The sequence below is a fragment of the Salminus brasiliensis genome, chromosome 9 (genome assembly GCF_030463535.1).
Source record: "Salminus brasiliensis chromosome 9, fSalBra1.hap2, whole genome shotgun sequence".
Lineage (NCBI taxonomy): Eukaryota > Metazoa > Chordata > Actinopteri > Characiformes > Bryconidae > Salminus > Salminus brasiliensis.
This window is the reverse complement of record NC_132886.1, coordinates 877,806-905,028: the sequence shown is the minus strand read 5'-3', so window position 1 is coordinate 905,028 and position 27,223 is coordinate 877,806. Positions and strand designations below refer to the sequence as shown.

The following is a 27,223-nucleotide window of genomic DNA, read 5'->3' as shown; positions in this document are numbered from 1 at the left end:
CCCTCCGTCGTCTGGACCTAATGAACAGACCCTGTGTCTCAGGTCTTCACGCTCAGCTCTGGTACCACATCATAGATAAAGGCACAACAGAAGCAGAATTATTAAGTTAATCCCAGATTTATTATTGTTTTAATTCTGAACAAATCACATCACTGTTACAATCATAACCAGTAAAGGCACATCTGGACAGAGTAGCTCCAAAGGCAGAACTGAATTCTTAAGATTTGCTGTAAAAATACGTGTTGCATAGCCTGCGAAATCCTCTCATCTGTAATAAAATGGGATTATTGCATAGCCTTTAAAACTCGAGACCTTGTTTCTGCTGCAGGTGAAGTTCTAATTGCTTGACTTCAGGAGAACTTGGCATGGTAACACTTTAACATTATTGCACATGATATCAGGGTTCAGGTATTTTCCCGTTTCACTGCATACCGTCCCTCACTGCGTACAGCTCATATACAAATTCACTGCAGACACGATGTGCCTGGATTTCTTATAAAATACTCAAAAACTCCACATTTTTAAAACTACTCGTCTCTATATTTATATACAGTGTTAAATATTATCTCTCGGAACACAAGTGCAGGTTCTAACCTCAACACAATAAATACTACCCTTCTACACATGGTTACTGTTTACGTGTTAACTGTCCTACTCTAGAGCTTCAGCTGAATGTAGTCTACACAGTAACTGCTGCTTCAACTTCAGAGGATCCACGTCAACCCCGTGTGACTGGTGGTTTTCAGGACAACGTCTAAGCTAAGTGTAAGCTGCATCTTATATTTTGTTGATGTTCAATTTGAGGTTCAATAAACTCAGAATCTCCATTGTTTTACAGTCGACAGAGAAATGCATGAAGAAATCCTGGAGGTTCATTGCAATGCGTTCAAGATTGTGAAGAGAGTTCCTACTGTGAAGAACATCAAAAACTGATAACAGCTGAGTGTCCAGGTGTCCTGGCTTGCGTAAAGATAATACCTCCTATGGATGAGCTAAGCTAGAGTGAATCTAAGACTGAACAACTGTACAGAAATCAAATAAATTAACTGAATCCACAGTCCATAATAAAACACCTCATCGGACTTCTGAAATGGTGCATGCTTTAAAAACAAGAGAAAAATGACACCAAACACACGACGTGGATCAGAACTTGCTCTAAGATCTACTCTAAGGGTTGGTAAGCACAAGAAGAAGACGCATCGTGAAGCGATGGATGTTGTCTTGTGTTCTTGAAACTGGATCCAGAACAAGAGTGAAAGGTTGGTAGATGTTCTAATCTCCTAAACTGTTTGTCCAGAGAAGATAGGGACTGACGGAACCGAGTCACGTCTCTAGAACGGGCTACGACGTTTGATTCAGGAGAGTGTTTTTAGTGTAAACGCCTAAATCCATACAGACGTCTTTCCATTCTTGACAATTGTCCCAGCCTTATCTGGGCCAGCTTTGGGTCGGGCACCCTGCTTTTCCTGGGCTGTGTTAACCCGGTTCTGCTCGGCCACCGTGGCACCAGATGCAGGGCTGCTGGTTCTGGACGTCTGAGGGTTTTTGGCGTTGTACGTTTGAAAAGCCATGTCCAGCTGCTCCTGTGCGACACGCAAGTGCCGGTGCAAGCTGGCCAGATCCGATGGAATATTCTCATCCGGACTGGTGCAGTGCTGCTCCTGTCCCACTCCGGCCAAGTTCTGCTCATGGGAGAGGAGGCTGTTGGCCATGCGGATCGCGGGTTTGTCTGACTTGATCACAAGGTTGTACCCCGGTGGAGAGGCTGGGATGTTCCTGGAGTACGGGTAACCGTAGGGATGGTGTCGGCCCTGGCTTCGGCGCTTGCGGATCGTGTCCCGGAAGGAGCCAATTCCCAGGTGGAACATCTCGCATACATTCAGCACCAGACAGAGGCAGCTCACCACGTACATGATGAGCAGGAAGATGGTCTTCTCTGTCGGTCGCGACACGAAGCAGTCCACCTTGTGCGGGCAAGGTACTTGGTTGCAAACGTACGAGGGGTTCACGCGGAATCCGTAAAGCAGGTACTGACCCACGAGGAAGCCCACCTCAAACACGGCGCGGGACAGCAGCTGGAGCACGTAGATCCTCAACAGACCCTCCTGCATGATCCTGCGGCGCCCGTCATGCTTGGGAGGATCTTGACTGGTACTCTTCTCCACCTCCGGCTTGACTTCCTGGACCTCGAGGATGAAAATGAGAATGTTTATTAGGTAAGTGGTCGGGTGGACAAGTGTCCTGCACAAACATGTCATTGGTCACGCAGTAGATGTTGCAATATACACTATATGGACAAAAGTATTGGGACATTCCTTGTTTCTTCTGAAATCAAGTATTAAAAGAGCTGATCCTGCTTCTGTTGGAGGAACTATCTCTACTGTCCAGGGAAGAAGACTTTCTACTAGATTTTGGTACATTGCTGTGAGGATCTGATCCACAGTTCTTCCACTGCTCCACAGCTCCTCAATGCTGGGGGGCTTTATACCCCTCTAGCCCACGCCTGGCATTAGGCAGCATGGAGTCAATAGGGTCATGATGTTGATCTGCTCCAGAGAGTCCTATTCTATTGGCAGTACTTCTCAACATGGGGTTAGACAATTTTGTCATGGTCCTGTGGCCCTCAACTGTGGACAGCAAGACTTTAGTGTGTTCCATTTCTTGGATTTCAAAAGGGGTGCTCCTGAGCACCCTCTATGCACCCTTCTGGTCTTCAGCAATTTAGCAGCGGCCTCTAACTCAGAATTCTTTGAGATACAGGCAAGGACAAGTCAGATATGATTATAATCTGAATTCTGGCACTGCAGAGAAGCAAACTGGCTTTCTCGCTGGCTTTGGCACATGCAGAGCCTACAAGTAGCACGAGTCTGTCCTCGATGCACACTGTTAAATCTAGAGCCCTTGAACAACCCTGATGCCCTTGCCATCTATGTCAAGACAAGTCAGGTAGCACTTTTAACTGCAGGTGTTTCTGGAGGGTCCAGAAAGGTCTGGGTCTGAGCAGTGGCAGACCAAGAGGTTGGAACCTTGAGAAATGACCTTTAGCTCTTAACCAGTTGGGAGTCTTATCAATGGACTGCTATTGGTGTAGAGTGGTTCGATTGCCTGGCTGGGGAATTTAACCCTACTCTGCCACAGGGACAGTGGTGTTGTTACCCACTACACTGTACCACCATACCACCAGGCCCAAATAGCCGCCTCAGGCTATGAGAGGACAATCATCAACATCAACAGTGGTGCAATGTGCCAATACCTCCAGCGCATCTTCATAGATCATTGGCTCTGCGTCATCATCATCCTCCTCCTCCTCTAGAACCTCCTCCAAGTGATGCCCAGCCCTCCAGCGGCCCCTGCGGCTCCTTCTTTGCTGCCGCTGCTGTTTGCGGCGCTCCTCCTCCGAGGTGCGGGCGATCTTGTGGATGGCGTAGCCCAGGTACATGACGGAGGGTGTGGAGATCATGATGATCTGGAAGACCCAGAAGCGGACGTGCGAGAGCGGGGCGAAGGAGTCGTAGCAGACGTTGTCGCATCCAGGCTGCTTGGTGTTGCAGATGAACTTGGTCTGTTCGTCCGAGTAGATGGACTCCCCGCCAACGGCCGTCAGCACGATGCGGAAGACGATGAGGACCGTGAGCCACACCTTCCCCACAAATGTGGAGTGGTTATGGATCTCCTCCAAGAGACGTGTGAGAAAGCTCCAACTCATGTTGGTCATAGAGGCTCTTCACCTATGATCTACAGAGAGAGAGAGAGAGAGAGAAAGAGGGGTTGTTTCTCACAGTCTGTAAAAATAGTCTATTACAATTACTAAAACACTACATGTCCAAATGTTTGTGGACACCCCTTCTAATAGTGCACCCATTGCTGACACAGATGTGCAAATGCACACACAGCTTGTCTAGTCCCTGTAGAGAAGAAGTACTGCCAATAGAATAGGACTCTCTGGAGCAGATCAACATCATGAGGAGTGGAGGAAGTGTGTTCTCTGGAGTGATGGTGGAGGAGCTCCATCCAGTACTTTTGGGATGAGTTGGACATCCTGACCTCCATATGGTGTATTTTATAGGAAAAACAGTACATTAGATAACACTATATCAAATTTTGAGCATTGTGGTGAGAATTTGATTGCACACATCGACAAGAGTGTTAGTGAGGTCAGGATGTTGGATGATGATCACCACCCCACCTCATCATCCCCAACTCATCCCAAAAGTACTGGATGGAGCTCCTCCACCATCATTCCAGAGAACACAGTTCCTCCACTGCTCCACAGCTCCTCAATGCTGGGGGGCTTTATACCCCTCTAGCCCACGCCTGGCATTAGCTTGTGTAGAGCTGTAACAGTGAAACCTGAATGCCAGGCTAACAGCACTGCAGTCTGGATCCAGACCTCCCAGATGAAGGCGAGAGCGATTAGCAACACTATTACATATGGAAAGGAGAACAGACGAACCCGCTCGGTTTACTGTTTACCCTACTGCTCCTGCTGCCCGCTCCCACTCCTTTAACTGTGTCTGCTAAAAGCCTCTGATGGGAAAGTAGGCCAGAGTAGCTCCTGACATTAGCAGTAGGCAGACGCCCTCATATTAGCGGACGCTGCAGTATGCTAGCTCCATCGTGAGCGCTATATTAGCACTGCGCTAAAGGGAAAGCTATAAAATATCTATTCTATAACATTAGCTCTGATTACAGCTGTAGATAAAACGTCTGCAGAGCCACACAAGGCCAGCTGAACTCCTGCATGGCTCAGTTCCAGCCAGTAGGCTAACTCAGTTAGCTTGCTAACCTGGTTATCTGGAGAGCTCTGAAGCCTGTATGACTGAAATGTGGAGATTTATTAAGATCTAAGGATGTAGCTGATTTAAGGTTTACGTTCGTGCTGGCGTAGTAGCCTGCTAGCATCTTACACGGCCTTGATTCTGCACCCATCAGCCAGTAAGAGGCTTTCCTGAACATTCAACCAGACAAAGAACCACTTCATCTTCGGTTCTCTTCAGGACCTCTGCCTTGTGAGGAACCCTGTTTTAAAGGTGTGTGAAGTTTGAGGAACCGTACAGGTCACGGCAGACTCGGCCTGTTCGGGGGGGAATGGCTAGCTGATCTGGGTGGAGTTCAGTGGAGTGTGTTTCTGAGAGTGTGTAGAAGTGAGTGATCTGAGCTGCTGGGGAGGAACAGAGCTCTGCAGTCTGCCTGTGACACGATCCCCCGAGGAGGAGCTCAGATCTGCTCCTCCACTGAGAGTGAGAGCTCCTCCGTGAGAGCTGCGTGATCCTGTCCCAAACCAACCACCACTAATAAATGAACAGATTCTGGAGTAAAGCAGACTGAAACTTCTCCCTCCAGAATCAGAGGTTCACGCTGCTCAGCTGAAAGCTTAAACTATTCAGGACAGCTTTTTAAAAATGACAATTACAAATATGAAGATGGAGAATAAGGCTCATTTTTTATATGCTTTACATTTATGATCCACTATGTTTCTTTTTTTCTGACATCTGATAAGTTGCAGTGGGCAAAAAAGAGCAAATTGCTATTTAATTAATAATATATTAATATAATATAATATAATGTAATATAATATAATATAATATCAATTATATAATATAATTATATAACAATGAATTATATATATATGTATATAAAATATATGATTATTTAAATTCAAATATATTTACATATTTTTACTGTTTTGTTGATTTTGTCTGCTAAACATGTTTTATTCTATTGGCAGATTAAAATAATAAAAAAGCAAGCAAATTAATATTACACTCTCAGTATATTTAATTAAATAAATAAGTGGAATAATCCTATTATGTTCTAACAACTAATAAACAGCATTATTTATTGCATTGTTAAATATATGTATACACACACACACACACACACACACACACACACACACAGTTTTCCTGGAACAGCGAGGTGTCTCGGGGGTCTCTGGAGCAGTGAGAACCATCTGTACCAAACACACTCCATACTCTGCAGCGATGCGCTCATCCCCTCCACTCCTCTCTCTTTATTTCTCTGTATTCACTACCTGTCCAAAAGTATTCAGACAGCCCTTCTGCAGTCAGAGTCTGTTCAGCTTCTTTAAGATTCCCCCATGGCTCACACAGCTACATGGTCGAATCACCATAGAAACCACTGACCAATGGAAAAGCAGCGCCCTGGAGCAGCCATGATCACATGACCCTAAGGTATTCTTGACCTCACTGAGACTTATGTGGGCTGACTGCAATCAAATGTGCTGTAAAGGCTCGTCAGAAACAGCTGTATTCACTTCGTCTGCTTTATGTAAGATGTTAGATGCTTTCACTCTGCTGTGATGCAGTTCAGATGTTTTTGGTCCAGAACGCTGCAGCACGTCTTCCTCTGACTGCAGCTCTTGACGGCAGTGAGGCGGGATGGCCTGAGGACTGTGTGGGGGGGCGTCGCAGGAGAAGAGCGTTAACACGACAGCTCCCGCCTCTCCAATTAGACAACCTTCATTAGACGAGATGTGCTTTTCTGACAGCGCTGCACTTTTTCACTCACAGAGCTTCACTCCACACTCAGCACAGCGCTGCTCCCTATTCCCAGCTCAGACTCAGCCTCCTGTACCCTGAAACAGGGTTCACATCTACTAACCCTTAAATTTCATCTGTACAGTGACAGCAGTGTGGCAGCAGTGTGGCAGCAGTGTGAGAGCAATGTGGCAGCAGTGTGGCAGCAGTGTGGCAGCAGTGTGGCAGCAGTGTGAGAGCAGTGTGGCAGCAGTGTGGCAGCAGTGTGAGAGCAGTGTGGCAGCAGTGTGAGAGCAGTGTGGCAGCAGTGTGGCAGCAGTGTGGCAGCAGTGTGAGAGCAGTGTGGCAGCAGTGTGGCAGCAGTGTGAGAGCAGTGTGGCAGCAGTGTGGCAGCAGTGTGGCAGCAGTGTGAGAGCAGTGTGGCAGCAGTGTGAGAGCAGTGTGGCAGCAGTGTGGCAGCAGTGTGAGAGCAGTGTGGCAGCAGTGTGAGAGCAGTGTGGCAGCAGTGTGGCAGCAGTGTGACAGCAGTGTGACAGCAGTGTGGCAGCAGTGTGGCAGCAGTGTGAGAGCAGTGTGGCAGCAGTGTGAGAGCAGTGTGAGAGCAGTGTGGCAGCAGTGTGAGAGCAGTGTGGCAGCAGTGTGAGAGCAGTGTGGCAGCAGTGTGAGAGCAGTGTGAGAGCAGTGTGGCAGCAGTGTGAGAGCAGTGTGGCAGCAGTGTGGCAGCAGTGTGAGAGCAGTGTGGCAGCAGTGTGAGAGCAGTGTGGCAGCAGTGTGACAGCAGTGGCAGCAGTGTGACAGCAGTAACAGTTTACGCCTACTTTTTATTTTTACATTAAAAAAGGGTCATTTTACTTCTGCTTTTGAGTTTACATTAAAAATGTCATTTTAATTTTACTCAGTGGAAAAGTGATATTTTAGTCCCCTGGGGGAGAGAGTTACGGCAAGTATTTCTTTCTTTTCCAAAAAAGAGAATGTGAGAATGTAAAGACCACCCCTCCAATAAGAACAGAGGAAACATCAGTCCCTCTTTTTAGGGTTTAATTGCCACAGGAGGTCATTCCTACCTGTGCCCATCAAACTCTATAGCTACTCCCTCAATGTGTGACACAACAGTTCATCTTTATATGTGCAATAATAATAGTACTGTAATTCAGTTTAATTTGGATGCAATAATTTTCCATATTTATTATCACAGTTATTACCAATATGATACTATAATATATATATATATTTCAAGTTTCTCTATTTCTTCTAAATATATGTATAGAGTGTTTATTTATAGTGTGTTTATTTATTTGTTTATACAAATGGCTGCAACTGTAACAACTGCAGTTTCCTTCCTGGGATCAATAAAATATTTCTGATTCTGAATGATCAATATCATTTATCATTTATTAAATATTATTTATCAATAATTAATGAATAGTTCTGATCAGAGGATCAGCTCAGCTCCAAATCTGAATTAATCTGAATTAACTAGAAATAAAAATGATGTTGTGGATACACACGGTAAGGAAGATGAGAGGGTCTTTGTGTTCCCAACAGTGGTGTGTCCTCTGGTACGCAGATGCTGTATGTGGTTCAGCTTCAGATGCAGCAGAAGAGCACTGTCATACAAACGGGTACGAAGAAAACGAAGGACTACACGAGCCACTCGCATTAACACTAACAATTTACATAATTCTCATAAACATTTCCCACTCGTCCTGAGAGGCTAATATCACCAACAGGGCCGGGAACCAATGTTTGATTTAGTGTAAATATTTACATACTTCCTTCGCAGATGAGGTCCCGAGTTTTATCCCGGGAAGCGGTGAAGACCCCAAGTCTGATCTGCTCAAACACACAGTGCACACAGCTATTGACTTTACACAGAGCATGCAGGTTTCTTCATGGACACAAAAAGATATAGATGGCTTTAAAATACACCATGTGGCCAAAAGTATCTGGACAGTCCTTCTATTGACTGAGTTCAGCTGCTTTAAGGTGCCCTCATTCCTAACATCATAGTATCACCTGTATAGAAAATCACTGACCAACAGGACGGGACTCTCTGGAGTAACCATCATCACATGATCCTAAGCCCAATGCCGAGAATGGTCTAGAGGGTTATAAAGCCCCCATCACTGCGCTGTGGTGGTCTCTGGAGAGATGATGGAGCTTTGGCATGAGTTGGAGTGTCATAACTAATCATCTGACATCATTACCCAAACTCACTGATGCCCTCACTCATGTGGGACTGAATGCAATCAAATCCTCCTCATATCAATGTTCTAATATCTAGGGTAACGTCGTCCCAGAAGAGTAGACGCTGTTCCTGCAGCATTTTGCTGAAAATTCCAGGAGATCTGCTGCCACATGATTGGCTGATTAGATAACTGAATAAATGTGTAGGTGTTTCTAAGATGTTCCTAATACATTGTCTGTCCTCACCAACCTTGGAACTGCTGACTCTGCACAGCAGTGGATTGCATCCTACATAAAGAGGCACTCTGACCAGGTAATATGGGTAATCTTCTTCATATAGATCCTCCCCTGGTGACCCACAAGGCTTGGTACTCAGTCCTCTTCTGTTTTCACGCTACACTTGCTCTCCTGGTGCAGTAATATCACCTCAGGGGTTCTCCTATTGCTTTCTCTTGCCCTATCTTGACTTGTTCTAGCTGACATCTTATCATGAATGGCAACCAATCACCTGGAGCCCAACCCCAGCAAGACTGAGCTGCTGTACATCCCTGAAACAACAGCTTATCACCAAGACCATGTCCTTCAAAAACTCGCTGGTCACTCCATCTGCAGAAGCACAAAGTCTTGGCATCATTGTGGATGACCAGTTCTGGGTCTTGACTCATGTTTCAAACCTGACTCAGCCATTCAGATCTCTTCTCTGCAACATGCGGAGAACATTACTCACTCAGGTGCTTGTTAAGTCAGTCATCATCTCAAGACTTGGCTACTGCAGCTTTCTCCTGACTGGTCCTCCTCTAGCTACCATCAGGCCCTTCAGCAGATTTTAAACACCGGTCTACAACGTCCACAACTGGACCCGCCCTTCCCTACCTGATGGCATTGGTCAAAACCTGATCATACCAAGCCACAGAGCTTCAAGCTTGACCCACTATTCTTTAGGGCGTATGGAAAACAAGGATCTAGACTTTTCTCAGTCCTGGAACCGTAGTGTTGGAACAGCCAGGTCTGACGTTCAGCCACAGTGTAGTGTATGTACTGTATGTGCTGTGAGCAGTGTGTATCTCTGTGTATGGATATCAGTCAGCTTAAAGGTATCTCTGGATTCTAGCGTGTTTACACTCATAAATCCCAAATGCAATAAATGTAAATATAAGACTGATATCATTTCATAGTTTTAACATTTGTTCTGTTCTCTGTACAGTGTTTATTAACTGCTTCCAATAATTAGTTTATTTCATAATTCACTGAAATCTCCAAACCTCTTTTAAACTTGGAACCTTTTTAGAATCAGATGTGAACTGTCAGTGCGTTACATAACACCACCAGCCCAGACTGCGCTGACAGGCTAAACAGTGGGCTCTAAAGAACAGCACAAACAAATCCACAGCAATTCTACAAGATTTCCTACAAGATCTCTATAAGAATCACACTGGTATAATTATTATTACTATAGTTTAATTATTTACTACAGGACACTACACCAGTATTATACACCACTATAGTTTACTACAGGACACTACACCAGTATTATACACCACTATAGTTTACTACAGAACACTACACCAGTATTATACACCACTATAGTTTACTACAGGACACTACACCAGTATTATACACCACTATAGTTTACTACAGGACACTACACCAGTATTATACACCACTATAGTTTACTACAGGACACTACACCAGTATTAAACATCACTATAGTTCACTACAGGACACTACACCAGTATTATACACCACTATAGTTCACTACAGGACACTACACCAGTATTATACACCACTATAGTTTACTACAGGACACTACACCAGTATTATACACCACTATAGTTTACTACAGGACACTACACCAGTATTATACACCACTATAGTTCACTACAGGACACTACACCAGTATTATACATCACTATAGTTCACTACAGGACACTACACCAGTATTATACATCACTATAGTTCACTACAGGACACTACACCAGTATTATACATCACTATAGTTCACTACAGGACACTACACCAGTATTAAACATCACTATAGTTTACTACAGGACACTACACCAGTATTATACACCACTATAGTTCACTACAGGACACTACACCAGTATTATACATCACTATAGTTCACTACAGGACACTACACCAGTATTATACACCACTATAGTTTACTACAGGACACTACAGGACACTACACCAGTATTATACACCACTATAGTTTACTACAGGACACTACACCAGTATTATACATCACTATAGTTTACTACAGGACACTACACCAGTATTATACACCACTATAGTTCACTACAGGACACTACACCAGTATTATACATCACTATAGTTCACTACAGGACACTACACCAGTATTATACACCACTATAGTTTACTACAGGACACTACACCAGTATTATACACCACTATAGTTTACTACAGAACACTACACCAGTATTATACATCACTATAGTTTACTACAGGACACTACACCAGTATTATACACCACTATAGTTTACTACAGGACACTACACCAGTATTATACACCACTATAGTTCACTACAGGACACTACACCAGTATTATACATCACTATAGTTCACTACAGGACACTACACCAGTATTATACACCACTATAGTTCACTACAGGACACTACACCAGTATTATAGATAAGAACACTATAGTAATACAGTAATATATTATTTAAACGATTAATTTATAAATCACTCTTATTTAATAAATAAATCTCACTCTCAAACTTATTCAGAATTATTTTAAACCATATTTTCTCCAGTTTCTCAGTCACAGAAAAGAATGACCTTACCTTTAAGCTTGCAAATTGGTCTCCATAGTTTCACATATATATCTTCAAAATAGTAAACATTCTCAATGATCAATGGTAATCAATATAAAAAGGTTTTATTCCAAGTCATTTTGGAATATTGAGGCTGGTCCATTTAGTATTTAGAAAATGATCACAACTTTCCTGCAAGAACAATATATAACAGTAATCTAATATATAACAGAATCATCTGAGGAACCTTCTTTACTGAGTGTAATTTAAATGTAATTTGAGCTCTAGAACCTCTGTGGTGTAAAAACACAATAAATCAAATGTAATAAAAACGCCTCTCTCTAAGCAACAGGTTCCAAACTGATGTCCTGCTGATGATCATTCATCAGCTCCTGGCAGAAGGTTTCCTGAACCCACCTTGAGAAGTTGTGAGGCGGCTCCATTGGGCTGCAGGTTTACTCCAGCCGTTAGAGCGATGCTGTTAAATTCCTGTTCTCCTGCTTTCTCTCTGCCATGGCTGTTCCTCCATCCAGCCTGCACTGGAGCTCCAACACTGAGCTGCTTCCACAAGCAGGATTCTTTTCCCACCTCTATTCGGACAAGCTCCACCCCTCTACACAGTGTATGGATGGTGGTGTCCGATCTCCTGGACTATGGATGGACTGCCTGTGAGTATGAACTACTGGCCAATCCCAGAGCAGGAGGCAGGGCATGTCGGAATGAGGTTGAAAAAATAAATGACCCCGAATGGCACAAAAGACCTCCAACAGCCTTGAGAAAGAGTGAGGATAAGGATGAAAGAAGACGAGGGAGGAAGAAAATGAGCCTCCAGACAATGACCCCTAACATCTGCAAGGTCACTCTCCGAGGTTTGAGTCTATCAAGCCACACTCAACCATCTACCATAAGCTCAAAAGGGTTCTAACAGCAGGTTCTAGAGCTTCAAGGTGAAACCACAAGGTACGTGTTTCTAATAAAGTGGCCAGTGAGAGGAAGCACAAGGTAGGTGTTTCTAATAAAGTGGCCAGTGAGAGGAAGCTCAAGGTAGGTGTTTCTAATAAAGTGGACACTGAGGAAACACAAGGTAGGTGTTTCTAATAAAGTGACCAAGGAGTGAAACCACAAGGTAGGTGTTTCTAATAAAGTGGCCAATGAGTGGAAGCACAAGGTAGGTGTTTCTAATAAAGTGGCCAGGGAGTGGAAGCACATGGTAGGTGTTTCTAATAAAGTGGCCAATGAGTGGAAGCATAAGGTAGGTGTTTCTAATAAAGTGGCCACTGAGAAAACACAAGGTGGGTGTTTCTAATAAAGTGGCCAGTGAGAGAAAGCACACAGTAGATGTTTCTAATAAAGTGGCCAGGGAGGAAACACAAGCTAGGGGTTTCGAGGTCACTGCATAGTAATTGAGGAGCTGCAGCGCCCCCTAATGCCTCGCATTGCTGCCAGTGGAGAGGGATCACTGCTATGGTGCAGATCTGCTGCTGTGTATCTGCCAGGTATGTCCTGTCATGTCCAGTGTCATAATATTTAGATGTGAAGGTGAGGCAGAGCCAGGGCAGTCCTCAGTGATGCAGTGCTGCAGTGTTTACACTGCGAAATCTCTTCACAGGCCACGCAGGAACCGGCGGTGTTCTCTGGGGTGACACTCTTTCAAGTGTCGCTTTTCCTTTTAGGAATGTTTTCTCTGCCAGGCTGGACGGCTGTCTGGTCTTGCGTCTGTCACCCAGCAACAGGTCGGGAAATAAAACTCTGGCCTTCTTGATTTAATCCCACCAATATAACCATGTTTTATGTCTTGGCTCGTCTCCTCTGTAACTGAAATCTGGCAGGCTATCTGTACCACTGAAATAGCTCTCCATGTTCTCCTGTATTAGGAGTAATCGGGCCTGTGCAGTGTAAGGATTAAGCCTCTGGGTTTTCTCAGCACAGCTATATTCTCCTGCAGGCCTCACAGCTCCTCCTCTGACCTTTTTATCTGCAAACATCAGCACTGTTTAAATATCAGAAACGGTCCCAGTCAAAAGTTCAAAAGTGAAGCGACAGAGTAGGTGTTTCTAATAAATTGACCATTGGCTGGAGATGTGGTGGAGCTTCAAGTTTCTCAGGGGAAGACTGTGCTAGTTTTAAACCCTTCCAGTGCTCGTGGCATCATGATGGGGTGTCCTGGAACTGGAACTGACCCAGTGTTCATTGCTAGCCCAGCATGGCAGCTATGAAGTTTTAGGAAAACAGAGCTGGAAGCTAGTTTTTAGTCCCAAAGCCTGATATTCTATCACCTCTGTCTGCTCTACCAGCTCTATCAGCTCTATCTGCTCTATCAGCTCTAAAAAATAGATGTCTTTGTCTAATGCCCTTGATTTCAGAAGAAACTGGTACCAATACTTTTGTCCATATTGTGTGTTTATAAATAAAACATAAAATAAAATATACATGTCTAAAACAAGCAAACCCAAGTTCTTTACTGCACAGACTATTGAAGTGAAGTATTTTTAGCAATTACAGTTAAATAATCTGAACTTTACATCACTTTTAATGAGCACATTTCTGAAATTCTAGTCACTACAAAAGTCTACACATGTGGACAAAATTGTTGGTACCCCTCAGTTAATGAAAGAAAAACCCACAATGGTCACAGAAATAACTTGAATCTGACAAAAGTAATAATAAATAAAAATTCTATGAAAATTAACCAGTGAAAGTCAGACATTGATTTTCAACCATGCCTCAACAGAATTATATATAAAAAAATAAACTCATAAAACAGGCCTGGACAGAAATGATGGTACCCTTAACTTAATATTTTGTTGCACAACCTTTTGAGGTAGTCACTGCAATCAATTGATTCCTGTAACTGTCAATAAACTTCTGCACCCCTCAGCAGATATTTTGTCCCACTCCTCAACATGAGCAAACTGCTCCAGTTGTCTCGGGTTTGAAGGGAGCCTTTTCCAGACGGCATGTTTCAGCTCCTTCCAAAGATGCTCAATAGGATTTAGGTCAGGGCTCATAGAAGGCCACTTCAGAATAGTCCAGTGTTTTCCTCTTAGCCATTCTTGGGCTTTTTAGCTGTGTGTTTGGGTCATTATCCTGTTGCAAGACCCATGACCTGCGACTGAGACCAAGCTTTCTGACACTGGGCAGCACATTTCTCTATAGAATCCCTTGATAGTCTTGAGATTTCATTGTACCCTGCACAGATTCAAGACACCCTGTGCCAGATGCAGCAAAGCAGCCCCAGAACATCACAGAGTCTCCTCCATGTTTCACAGTAGGGACAGTGTTCTTTTCTTGATATGCTTCATTTTTCCGTCTGTGAACATAGAGCTGATGTGCCTTGGCAAAAAGTTTTGTTTATTTGTCTCATCTGTCCATAGGGCATTCTCCCAGAAGCTTTGGGGCTTGTCAACAAATTGGCAAATTCCAGTCTGGCTCCTTTATGCTTTGTTTTCAACAATGGTTCCTCCTTGGTCGTCTCCCATGAAGTCCCCTTTGGCTCAAACAATGACGGATGGTGTGATCTGACACTGATGTTCCTTGAGCGTGAAGTTCACCTTTAATCTCTTTAGAAGTTTTTCTGGGTTCTTTTGTTACCATTTGTATTATCCATCTCTTTGATTTGTCATCACCACATCCAGGGAGGTTGGCTACAGTCCCATGGATCTTAAATTTCTGAATAATATGTGTTACTGTAGTCACAGGAACAACAAGCTGCTTGGAGATGGTCTTATAACCTTTAGCTTTAACATGATTGTCTATAATTTTCTTTCTAATCTCATGTGACTCTTTCCTTCGCTTCCTCTGGTCCATGTTGAGTGTGGTACACACCATGTCACCAAACAGCACAGTGACTACCTGTAGCCCTATATATAGGCCCACTGACTGATTACAAGATTGTAGACACTGTGATGCTAATTAGTGAACACACCTTGATTGAACATGTCCCTTTGGTCACATTATTTTCAGGGGTTCCATCATTTCTGTCCAGGCCTGTTTAATGGGTTTACTTTTTTAAATAATTCTGTTGAAGCAATGGTTCAAGTCAATGTTGGATTTTCATTTGATCATTTTCATAGAATATTTATTTATTATTACTTTTGTCAGATTCAGGTTATTTCTGTGACCATTGTGGGTTTTTCTTTCATTAACTGAGGGGTACCAACAATTTCGTCCACATGTGTACATTTAGTTTTTATATTTAAAAGTCTCAAAATTATCTAATTAAAAAACAAGGGTCAATAATTAAGTCAATAAATAATAAGCTTACAATACATATTAAATATAAAAAATACGTAAGTAAATGTAGGTGTGAGTGTTCAAATGTATTTTTTTAAATAAAATATACAATTGCCTACAAATCTTAACATTTAAATCAACTGTAAGTTGAGTTGAAATGTAAATATTTAAGTAATGTTTGTTGTAGGTAGATATCAGATAATAAACCTTTTTTTAAAAGGTAAGAGACTAACGCTGGGGTGGAGGGGAGACCTAGAAGATACCTCTCCAGTTCCTTCAGTTAAAAAACAGAACTTGTATCTGTATCATCACCAGCTGTTTCCCCGTTCATCCACATTTAGAGACCAGTTACAGAACCACTGATTTACTGTGTTACGCTTGTGGGTGGAGCCTGGAGGAGTCAGTCAGTTGTCGTCAGTGTTCTTGTGATGATGAGTGCAGACACAGGGGGTGAAGCTGACTCTGGATCAGTGTAGGTGGTGGCGGCCTGCTTTCAGCTCCTCGTCTGCTCTGTGTCACAGCGAGGTCTGGAGGCTTCAGGAACAGCGAAGCGTCTGAAACGTCTGGACCTTCTGCTGAAACCTGTCACTATCAGCACTGCGGCTCGTCATCTCGACTGCACGCAGCGTCAAGGAGGGCTGTTTACATCACTTCCTGAGAAGCTGCTCAGGTCAGAGCCTGGGCTTCCGCTCCCTCTGACAATAACAGTAACTCCTCATGCTGACCTGCAGGGTGAAGACCACTCAGCAGGCCAGGATTTATAACAGTCTGAGTGGCTGAGAGCTGATCCACTCCACCGCTGGGACAGTATGGTAGAAAAGCCTTTCTGCCTCCTCACAGCTCCGAGTTCATCACTCTATTATTACTTTACTTCACTTCAGTTCAGCCACAAGACCCTCATTAAGACTGACCTCCTGATGCTAATGAACTGCTGTCTGCATATAATGTCATGTTACATTTCTATACAGCCCACACTCACTACTCACTACCTCTACTCAGCAATGAGGCGTATTCATTGTATTCATTGTATTTATTGTATTTATTGTACTGTCTTGTACATGGTACTTTCTGCAGTCTGTCCTGTACTGTATTATTTTTGCTCTCGTTTTGTTCCATGTTTACATTTACGTTTAAGGCGTTTAGCAGACACGCTTATCCAGAGCGATTTACAAAAGTGCTGTTTACTTAAGAATAACCTCAGCTAGTTTGAATAGACTCAAATTCAAAGATACCTCAAAGATATGTTGCTCTCTTGTTCTAGAGAAAACTGAATGAACAGAGCTGTACAGAGCTGAAATCACAATAAAAGCCTCTTGACTTGACCTGGATCTGTATACATAATATTTCTAAATAAAATAGATATTAACAAGATGAATATTTATCTTTTTAATGGATATAAAAAGACAGTATTTCAATGTTCCAATGTGTGTGACAGTTCTTCTGTTATTAGAATTGTTGAATTGTTAATTCAGTTCTTGACATGAAGATCAGTTAAGCACTTTTGGGATGAGCTGGAGTGATGAGGTTCTACTACTGCTCTGCTAAGATAAAGAGATTTGCTGGTGTTTGAAGTCTCCTTCAAAATTTGTCGCCGCAGCATGGAATTATCAGATGACATTTGAACCTCTTTTCAATGTGGATCTAGATCACATACGTGACCTTGTGACCACAATAATAATAATTTCAAGTCAGAATTTGTGTCTTTCAAAAATGAGAAACTCAGTAGGTCAGTTTTATTCCAGAGTGAAACTCAAGTTATTGATTAATAACATAAGAAATTAGTGGCTGGTTAATTGATTATCAGCTTAATAAGCCTTATGAAGGACTTTACAGGGCTTGAGTACAATATCCACCTTCAGTGCTAAACTTTAGACACCAAACATGTCAATCAAATCAGGTCACATCACATTAGCACACGTTAACTATAGAACACTATATATATGTAAGGAAAGGGGAAAGTTGTGGCTTTTTTTACATTTTTTTTAACCAAACTGTTCATTGTACTCCATCGTATTCAGACCAGCTCCACGTGTTAGAAGACATCAGGAATCTCAGTAAAGAGGAAAAGAAGAAACTTCAGTGTCACCATGTTGTTTCTGCTGCAGAATATCTTACATAACTTTTCTTTTAATTCATTCCACTCCTGGCATCTCTAGTAGATGGGGGCTTTCCGTCCAGAGGGACGCCTCCCAACCATGGAAGGCACAGAGCCATGGTTCAGTGAGCCAAAACCTGCCCATGGACCAAAGGGAGGATCCGAGGCCTGTGTGGGGCTGCTGTCCAGTCCACCCACCCAGCTGGGCCTCCAGACCCTCCAGAGGCTCTGCATGCTTCTGTTTCTCATGGCTTTCACCCTTGGGTTGGGTCATGCTAGAGTTTAAGGCTCTCCAGCGACAGACTGAAGAACATACATTATATAATCAAACCCTTACGTGGACCTATACTTCAGACTCTCCCTCCTGTCAGCTGTATATTTCCTTCATATTACTTCCCAAATAATTTACAGTAGTTAATGAATTACAAGCCATATGATTATTAGCTGAATAAATGGGGATTCAAAGGTTAAACACTTTCTGTAGTGTATTACAGTCTGTCAGAATGAGTGTGTGGATCATATGAACATTATAGAGCATTATAGAGCGCCCCCTACGCTTCCTGTAGTGTATTACAGTCTGTCAGAATGAGCGTGTGGATCATATGAACATTATAGAGCATTATAGAGCGCCCCCTACGCTTCCTGTAGTGTATTACAGTCTGTCAGAATGAGCGTGTGGATCATATGATCATTATAGAGCATTATAGAGCGCCCCCTACGCTTCCTGTAGTGTATTACAGTCTGTCAGAATGAGCGTGTGGATCATATGAACATTATAGAGTATTATAGAGCGCCCCCTACGCTTCCTGTAGTGTATTACAGTCTGTCAGAATGAGCGTGTGGATCATATGATCATTATAGAGCATTATAGAGCGCCCACTACGCTTCCTGTAGTGTATTACAGTCTGTCAGAATGAGCGTGTGGATCATATGATCATTATAGAGTGCCCCCTACGCTTCCTGTAGTGTATTACAGTCTGTCAGAATGAGCGTGAGGATCATATGAACATTATAGAGCATTACAGAGCGCCCCCTACGCTTCATGTAGTGTATTACAGTCTGTCAGAATGAGCGTGTGGATCATATGAACATTATAGAGCATTACAGAGCGCCCCCTACGCTTCATGTAGTGTATTACAGTCTGTCAGAATGAGCGTGTGGATCATATGAACATTATAGAGCATTATAGAGCTCCCCTTACACTTCCTGTAGTGTATTACAGTCTGTCAGAATGAGCGTGTGGATCATATGAACATTATAGAGCATTATAGAGCACCCCCTACGCTTCCTGTAGTGTATTACAGTCTGTCAGAATGAGCGTGTGGATCATATGAACATTATAGAGCATTATAGAGCATTATAGAGTTATATTTCTGTTTGCTGTAAAAATTGTTCTGGATGATAAAAAAGTGCATCCCACCAGCTGACCTTCACCCTTGCCAGTGTCATTTCAGAAGATCTTCTGTAGAACATAAGCTGAAGGGGCAAGGGCCATGCACGGTTCGCTTTATGTAAGAGACTGGGCGGCAACATGTGACTGCAGTTTTCCCTGCAGAGCAAGAGTGACACAAAACACCAAGCAAGAAAGCCCATAACCAAATAAATAGGCAAGTAAATAAGCAAATAAATAAATAAATAAACAAACAAACAACTCCAAAGCCCTTTTCCATCAAGCACAGAGTGTTTGGATACACTCATATAACCCCCCCCCCCCCTCCCCTCCACACGCCCAGAGTACTGGGGCTGTCCCACAGGCAGCCTGGCAGTCGTGGCCGTCTTGTCTCGTTTGGTCATTTCTGTGTCTGATATCTCCTCTCTCCGCTCGAGTCGGCCCGAGGCCGCTGCCCCGCCGAGTTCTGATGAGAACTGTAGTCCACTGAAGCGACTGCGGCCAGGAGCCCTGAGCGCCACGTCCAACCACGTCCAACATGGCCCCGGAAAGTTCCCTCAGCCTGGCTTAAGTCTTCCAGTCAGCGAACGCTCGCGAAGCGTACAAGGACACGGGCGGGAACAGAAACAGCCAAACCCCAAACTTCAGCCCAAACAGACTTAACCCTTCACGCCCTCACAGTCTCTCCACTGCTGCGGCACATCCCTGAAACAGACTCGTACTTTAACTCAACAAAATATGAAGCTTGTGATTCATATATCCACCAATGAGCTCAACCAGTGTCATTAGAACAATACGACCCACTGAGGCAGCTGCCCACTGTCCAGTGCAGTCAGATTAGTCCTGTAGCAGCATCCCATCAGATCCACACAGGAAGTTTGGGACTGTGTTGAAATGTGCCAGTCTGTTCAACATAGTCAACCACAGTCTTCCCAGAGGACCTACTTTTGGAAGGCAGTGGAACTGAGTCCGTTTGGTTGGGTATGGTGGGTAAATGTGTTCCAGCCTCATCATGTTATTCATTATCTGACCGTATCCTTTATCTCAGGTTATTGTGTACTTTTAATAAATCCTAAACCAGCATCTGATCTTCACCCTACTGACCTGTACTTTAGAGCATAGTGCATGTATTAAAGATGTCCTGTTCAAGTTATTCCGGCCCCCGATCTGATCCCTGTCTCTTAGTATCTGAGTATCAGCCGATACCATCAGGTCAGATCAGATCAGCTCTTTGTGTGTGTGTAAATAATCCAGCTCCACAGTTTAGATCAGACGAGCTGCTGATTAACCTGTTCAGTAAAATCCTTTATTTTCAGTATCAGATTTGTGGCTTCCAGCCAAGAACTGCTTCTAGAAGTCAGTGCAGGTTCTTCACCACCAACCTCTGACAGAACCCTCCACAGGAAACTGCAGACCATCAACATCTGGAGCAGATCATCTGACATGCAAGAGGCTTTTATCACATTTCTATGAGGAGAACTGGAGGATAATGCTGGTAGACCCGTATGACCGTCTGCTTCCATACACCTGCAGATTCAGTCTCTGCTTTGAGATCCATTTTCCACACTTCCAACAAGACCCTCACTGCACTGCACCACCTCTCCTCAATCTACGAATCCTGTCACACACTACACAGGTATTTAAAGCCCTAGCATCCTCGTGCAGCGCCCTCTGCAGGAGCATGAGGCTACTACCACCTAAAACACCTTCAATTTTTACATTCTTACATTCTCTAGTCTAAATGATTTACACTCCGACATCATCCGTGACCTGAACCCCTCTGGCCGTACTGTTGTATTAAAATGTCCAGGATGTAAACGCTGAGGGCTGGCTGTGGGACAGGTTTACATCTGTGGATTACAGGAAATAGTCAGTTCTGCAGTTTGAGAAAAGGAAGAGCTAAAAGCTCGGCCTGGAGTCTCAGTCACACTAAACTCAAACTGCATCATCTGCAGCAGTGCTTCACATGAGTTTTCCCAGTGAGACCAGTAGTAAAATCCCAACTCCTGATTTATTTCCAACACAAGTTATACAGGTACAGTTTCCCCTGGTGGATGAGTGAGTGGGATACTTATACAGAACCATAAGTGTGGAATCACTGATCTAGAGGATCTAGACGATAATACTGAACCCTAAAATTTTTAAATCAAAATAAAAGGATAAAAATGAGGGACTTTCTAATGAGGGACTGAGCTGAAACAGTGAACACAGAATGTGAGGAACGTTAAATCCAACCTTTCCTCGCTACGGTCAGCATACTGAGATTGATGACTTCATGAAGGTGTTTTGATTTAGGATGTGATCCAGAATCCAAACACTCAGACCAAACAAAGGGGAAATAAAGACAGTCTGAAGGAAACCTTACAGGAACCATCCAGAGAAACCACAAAAACCTTCTACTGCAGTCGGTAAGACTTCTAGAAGCTGAGGAGCAGAAGATTACCCATCAGAAATCATCTGCTCTCAGATTCTCCTTTCAGCAGAACGCTCCACTGCCAGCAGTGCTGAGACCAAACACAGCAGCGCACTGAGAAGCCTCTGTCACACTGCGTTACACAGCTCCTCCACCGAGGGCCTTTCACCACCCTTTACACAGATCAGTCCTGGTGGCATATGCCACTTAATAACGGTAATTATCTTCAGCGGCCTCATCAGATCCTAATAGGATCATAAAATGAAACTGATCCTTCATACTGTTCTTCTAAAACTGCAGATTATTATTAGAAAACAGCTCAGTCAATCGACCGTGACCTTCCCAGTTTCATATCAATTAATCATACAGCCTTCACTGTAACACTGTCACTATCCACTGTGAATTTTTCAGTCTCTTCTATCTACCAGTATCTACCATTAATTATTCATATACACTATGATTTGTTTGGTCTCTATAATATATTATTTGGTCTCATATGAATTATTCAGTATCTATGAACTCTTCAGTCTCCATTATAAACAATTCAGTTCCTCTATAAATTCATTAGTAACTGTTGAACGTAGGAATGGAAGTTTGGAGTAGGGTTTAAGGGATTATGGCATGCAGTACACTCTGACACACACACACACACACACACACACATATAAGCACACACTTCAGAAGAGAGCTGGAAGTCCTTATTCTTCAACATGATACTGTCAAAACGACCAATGTCATGAGTGGTCTGAGGCAAGCCCCTCAGTGTCCTCCTCACGTCGTAGGTCATGTGGGTTGTCAGAGAGAGAGAGAGAGAGAGAGAGAGAGTGGGCGAGAGAGCCAGACCAGAGAGAGCTCAGCGCTCGGCGCCAGCACCAGAAGAATTCATGGAGCAGGGTTAGCTCAGTTTACTCCAGCCCCTGGCTTCAGCGCTGCAGGCCCCATAGCAGTGATAGTCATCATCACCAATATCTCACATACTACTGAGGGGCTGTGAGAGGGGGATCTTCACATTTACTTTTTCAGCCATTTGAGTTATAATCCTGAATAAAGGCTTAAAACATCACAGCGTGACACAAGTTCCAGTTTCACCAACACGGCCAGCATGACCAAACTGGTTGACCAGCATGACCTTAACCAGCCACACTGGTTGTGCTCAAGTCTGGAGCAAGAATGACTTTAACATTCAGTATTTTCAGGATAGTGTAGACGGGTTTGTGTGTGTGTGTGTGAGTGTGTGTGTGAGCTTTGAATTTGTGTTTTTATTTACTTTACAAACATCTTTCATTTTTATTATCATTTGATTCTTAATTGACACAGTCAATCAGTTGTTATGTCAATGTGGGGTCAGGAGTGTACTGTAGATGTGATGGTGGGTCAGGAGTGTACTGTAGATGTGATGGTCAGTCAGGAGTGTACTGTAGATGTGATGGTCAGTCAGGAATGTACTGTAGATGTGATGGTGGGTCAGTCAGGAGTGTACTGTAGATGTGATGGTGGGTCAGGAGTGTACTGTAGATGTGATGATCAGTCAGGAGTGTACTGTAGATGTGATGATCAGTCAGGAGTGTACTGTAGATGTGATGGTGGGTCAGGAGTGTACTGTAGATGTGATGGTGGGTCAGGGGCGTACTGTAGATGTGATGGTGGGTCAGTCAGGAGTGTACTGTAGATGTGATGGTGGATCAGGAGTGTACTGTAGATGTGATGGTGGGTCAGGAGTGTACTGTAGATGTGATGGTGGGTCAGTCAGGAGTGTACTGTAGATGTGATGGTGGGTCAGGAGAAGGTGTAGTGTTTACACCCACTCTGCTTTTGGCTGAATTATTCAGTAGTAGAGACTGACTGAGTACAAATATGTCCTATCTTGCTCAAATTCAACAGAAAAACTAAGTGTGTTAAAAAGTGATGCACCTTCTTCTGTAGCGACACCAAGTCTGTTAGACACAGTGAAGAACTGAAGAAGCACCATGTCTGCACACATTCTTAATAAAGCTGTATAAAAGGATGTACAGTGCTGATCGTTACCTGATCTGTTCTGCCAGGTTGTAAATTTTGATAAATATTAATGAAATTTCAAATTTCAAGTTTCAAATTTGAAAAAGCACCTTTTCAGCGTAGAACTTCCTAAAACATATTTATTGACCACTAGGTGGCACTCATACACAATATTCTTCAATCCTGATCCCATTTCAGAGAGACATACTGATCATAGATAGACCATGTTGTGTCTAAGTTTACAGATTTACACTGTTCTTACTGCGTCCCTGCAGGTCTTCCTTATCGCTGATATTTGATCCTTCTGGCAGATTCCTGGTGAAACACTCCATGTTGTTTAACCAAATATTTGAAGACAGGGAGTTTGAGCCATGCTGTGAGATGAATGGAACAAACTGCCCAGGACACAAAGACTTTCCCCTTTGCTGATTTACCTGCTGAGTAACTTGAAGAGACAGTTCTAGCTAAAACAACCAAACCCAGGAAAACAGTCCAGAAAGCTATTAGAGTTCCATAACCCACTTCCAATATACCTGTTAAAACCTAACCATTCAACTCTAAGGGTCTGTATTTGAGTCCGCACATCACATCACTGTCATAACTACTGATTATACACATTAGTTTTATAGTGAATACTGAATAACAATTTAGACTAGATGTTTCATAATTCAAAATGGATACGAAATACTTCAAAGTAGATACTGAATAATTCATAGAAGATACTGAATAATTAATAGTGTATACTGAATATTTCACAGTGGATATCAAATATTTCATAGTGGAGATTTAATAATTTATAGAGGACACTGAGTAAATCATAGCAAATACTAAACATTTCACAGTGGATAGTGAACAATTCATACTAGATATTTAATTATTCAAAGTGGATGCTAAATTATTCATATTAGACACTTAACAGTCACAGTCTGCACAGTCGGTTCCCACAGTCTGTTTTGTTTGCAGACTTGTTCCACAAGTTCTAAAATATTGACACCAAACCACCAAACCAACTCAATTAGGAATCAGTTCTAAACATTTTGATTGCTTTCCACATGATTTCCTGTAGTAATGTAAATCAGAACCACGTGGGCAAAAGTGGGATACCCCAACAACCACATACATAGCAACAGCCTTGAATACCACAGCCACCACCCATCAACACCCAATCAAACAGTACACATGGCATAGCAACTAGTCAGCAGCACCCTTGTTATGCCCTAGTAACTAGCTGGGATACCATAGCAACCAATTGTCAAAAACCCTAGCAACCACCACCAGTGTGTGTGGTGCTGGTGCGAGGGTATGAGGCACAGTGGTGCTCTGCTAGATTGAGAGTCGGTCCACCACTCAGAGATACCCGTACAAGAGCAGTTCTGTAGTCAGAAATTGACCACTGATGAGGGGCTAGAAGAGGATAACACTGGGCATCACCTCTAGTGTAAATGAGGAGGGACGATGACCCTGCCCGCTCTAGTTCAGCCCTGCTGGGCCAAAAGCAAATGCACAGCTAAAAGGATGAAGAGTCGCGGCCTGTAGCTCACTTCATCACTGATCTCAGCAGGGTTTCCTGTGCGGCTCTGACCACAGCTCAGCCTTTTCTAGCAGGTTTCTCAGCTAGCTCAGAAGCTTTTGGGATACGCTGGGTATCTAACCAGACTGGTGAGGATGTCATTTAGGGTATTAGCAAGACCACAGGAAATCCCTGCACACTCTCTACATGTCCAAAAGTATCCAGACCTCTCTTCTATGGACTGAATACATAGAAAACATCCCAAAAAAAAGTACTGACCAGTGAAACAGGACACTGTAGAGCTGCATGAGCACATTAGCCTAAGGCTGAGTTCAGGCTAGAGGCCCTTAGCATTCTCTAGAGTGATGGAGCTCCATGCAGGTCCTCTGGGATGCAGACAAATCCTCCTCACCGCATTGCTCTGTCTGTAAAGTCTTCCCAGAAGAATGGATTCCTGATTTTTGGGGACATATTTTGGCACTTTGTTCCTCCACCAATGACTTTAACGCACATTAAACATTAAATAAGAACAACTTGTGAATCAGTGCAGTTTTCACCCCCAAAATATCACAATGTTTATATTATATTATATGTTGTTATTTTAATTACCTCACTGGTAAAGCCGAGTTCATGTGGGTGAACGTCTCCTTGTATCGACCTTTGTCCTATTGACCAAGCAAGTGATTTCATCATTGTTCAAAGCCACAAGTCACATGTCTGATAGAGACATGTTTGAGGGATCAATGACCCTAACAATGATGCAAAAACCCAGCAGATTCATACTGGATTAAACTCCCTCCACCATTATTAATGTTAGACTGTAGAAACTACACACACTGCAGATTCTTACTGGATTACATTATATTATTTTATATGTTGTTATTTTAATTACCTCGCTGGTAAAGCCAAGTTCATGTGGGTGAACTTCTCCTTGTATCGACCTTTGTCCTATTGACCAAGCAAGTGATGTCATCATTGTTCAAAGCCACAAGTCACATGTCTGATAGAGACATGTTTGAGGGATCAATGACCCTAACAATGACCATACCCAGCTTATAGTAGAGGAGGTGGAAGCTTTCTGATTACTGCTGTCCCTTTGATGACCTGGAAGAACATCATGTTCAGACTGACCTAACAGATTCATACTGGATTAAACTCCCTCCACCATTATTACCGTCAGACTGTAGAAACTACACACACTGCAGATTCATACTGGATTAAACTCCCTCCACCATTATTACTGTCAGACTGTGGAAACTACACACACTGCAGATTCATACTGGATTAAACTCCCTCCACCATTATTACTGTCAGACTGTAGAAACTACACACACTGCAGATTCATACTGGATTACACTCCCTCCACCATCATTACTGTCAGACTGTGGAAACTACACACACTGCAGATTCATACTGGATTAAACTCCCTCCACCATTATTACTGTCAGACTGTAGAAACTGCACACACTGCAGATTCATACTGGATTAAACTCCCTCCACCATTATTACTGTCAGACTGTAGAAACTGCACACACTGCAGATTCATACTGGATTAAACTCCCTCCACCATTATTACTGTCAGACTGTAGAAACTACACACACTGCAGATTCATACTGGATTAAACTCCCTCCACCATCATTACTGTCAGACTGTAGAAACTACACACACTGCAGATTCATACTGGATTACACTCCCTCCACCATCATTACTGTCAGACTGTAGAAACTACACACACTGCAGATTCATACTGGATGACACTCCCTCCACCATCATTACTGTCAGACTGTAGAAACTACACACACTGCAGATTCATACTGGATTAAAGAGAACCCCACAGTCTTTACCAAACCACTCTTAAACTCATTAGCCAGTTTCATTTTTAGGTCAGATAACTTTCTAACCTTCACAACCAGAGAACCCCAAACACACACAGAACTGAAGTCATCTCCAGATCCAAACACACCTGCTTCCAGACCAAAGGCCGCAAAGCATCTAACACTGATGATGACCAGCAGCAGCAGCAGCAGCAGCACCTACCTCCCCATTAGGACGGCTCATCCGTGTCTCAGTGCTGGATTCCTTCTCCTGGGAAGAGTCAGCAACCTGTAACCTACAGCCGTG

The 27,223-nt window shown here is 43.2% G+C and overlaps 1 protein-coding gene across 1 annotated transcript; it reads right to left on the bottom strand.

Moving 5' to 3' along the window:
• Positions 1 to 120: 120 nt before the first annotated feature.
• Positions 121 to 27,223, bottom strand: gjc2 (gap junction protein gamma 2). Its single transcript, XM_072687075.1, has 3 exons — positions 27,140 to 27,223; positions 3,254 to 3,735; positions 121 to 2,186 (listed from the first exon to the last, which is right to left on the bottom strand). The coding sequence occupies exons 2-3, from the start codon at positions 3,713 to 3,715 to the stop codon at positions 1,383 to 1,385; spliced, it is 1,266 nt and encodes a 421-aa protein (XP_072543176.1). The 5' UTR covers positions 3,716 to 3,735; positions 27,140 to 27,223; the 3' UTR covers positions 121 to 1,382.

Bases quoted from the DNA above. Each gene is read 5' to 3' on its own strand.
- gjc2 (XM_072687075.1), bottom strand. From the start codon at position 3,715: ATGACCAACATGAGTTGGAGCTTTCTCACACGTCTCTTGGAGGAGATC. The intron at 2,187-3,253 runs GTATTGGCACAT...TTCATCCTCGAG, and splicing joins TCTATGAAGATGCGCTGGAG to GTCCAGGAAGTCAAGCCGGA.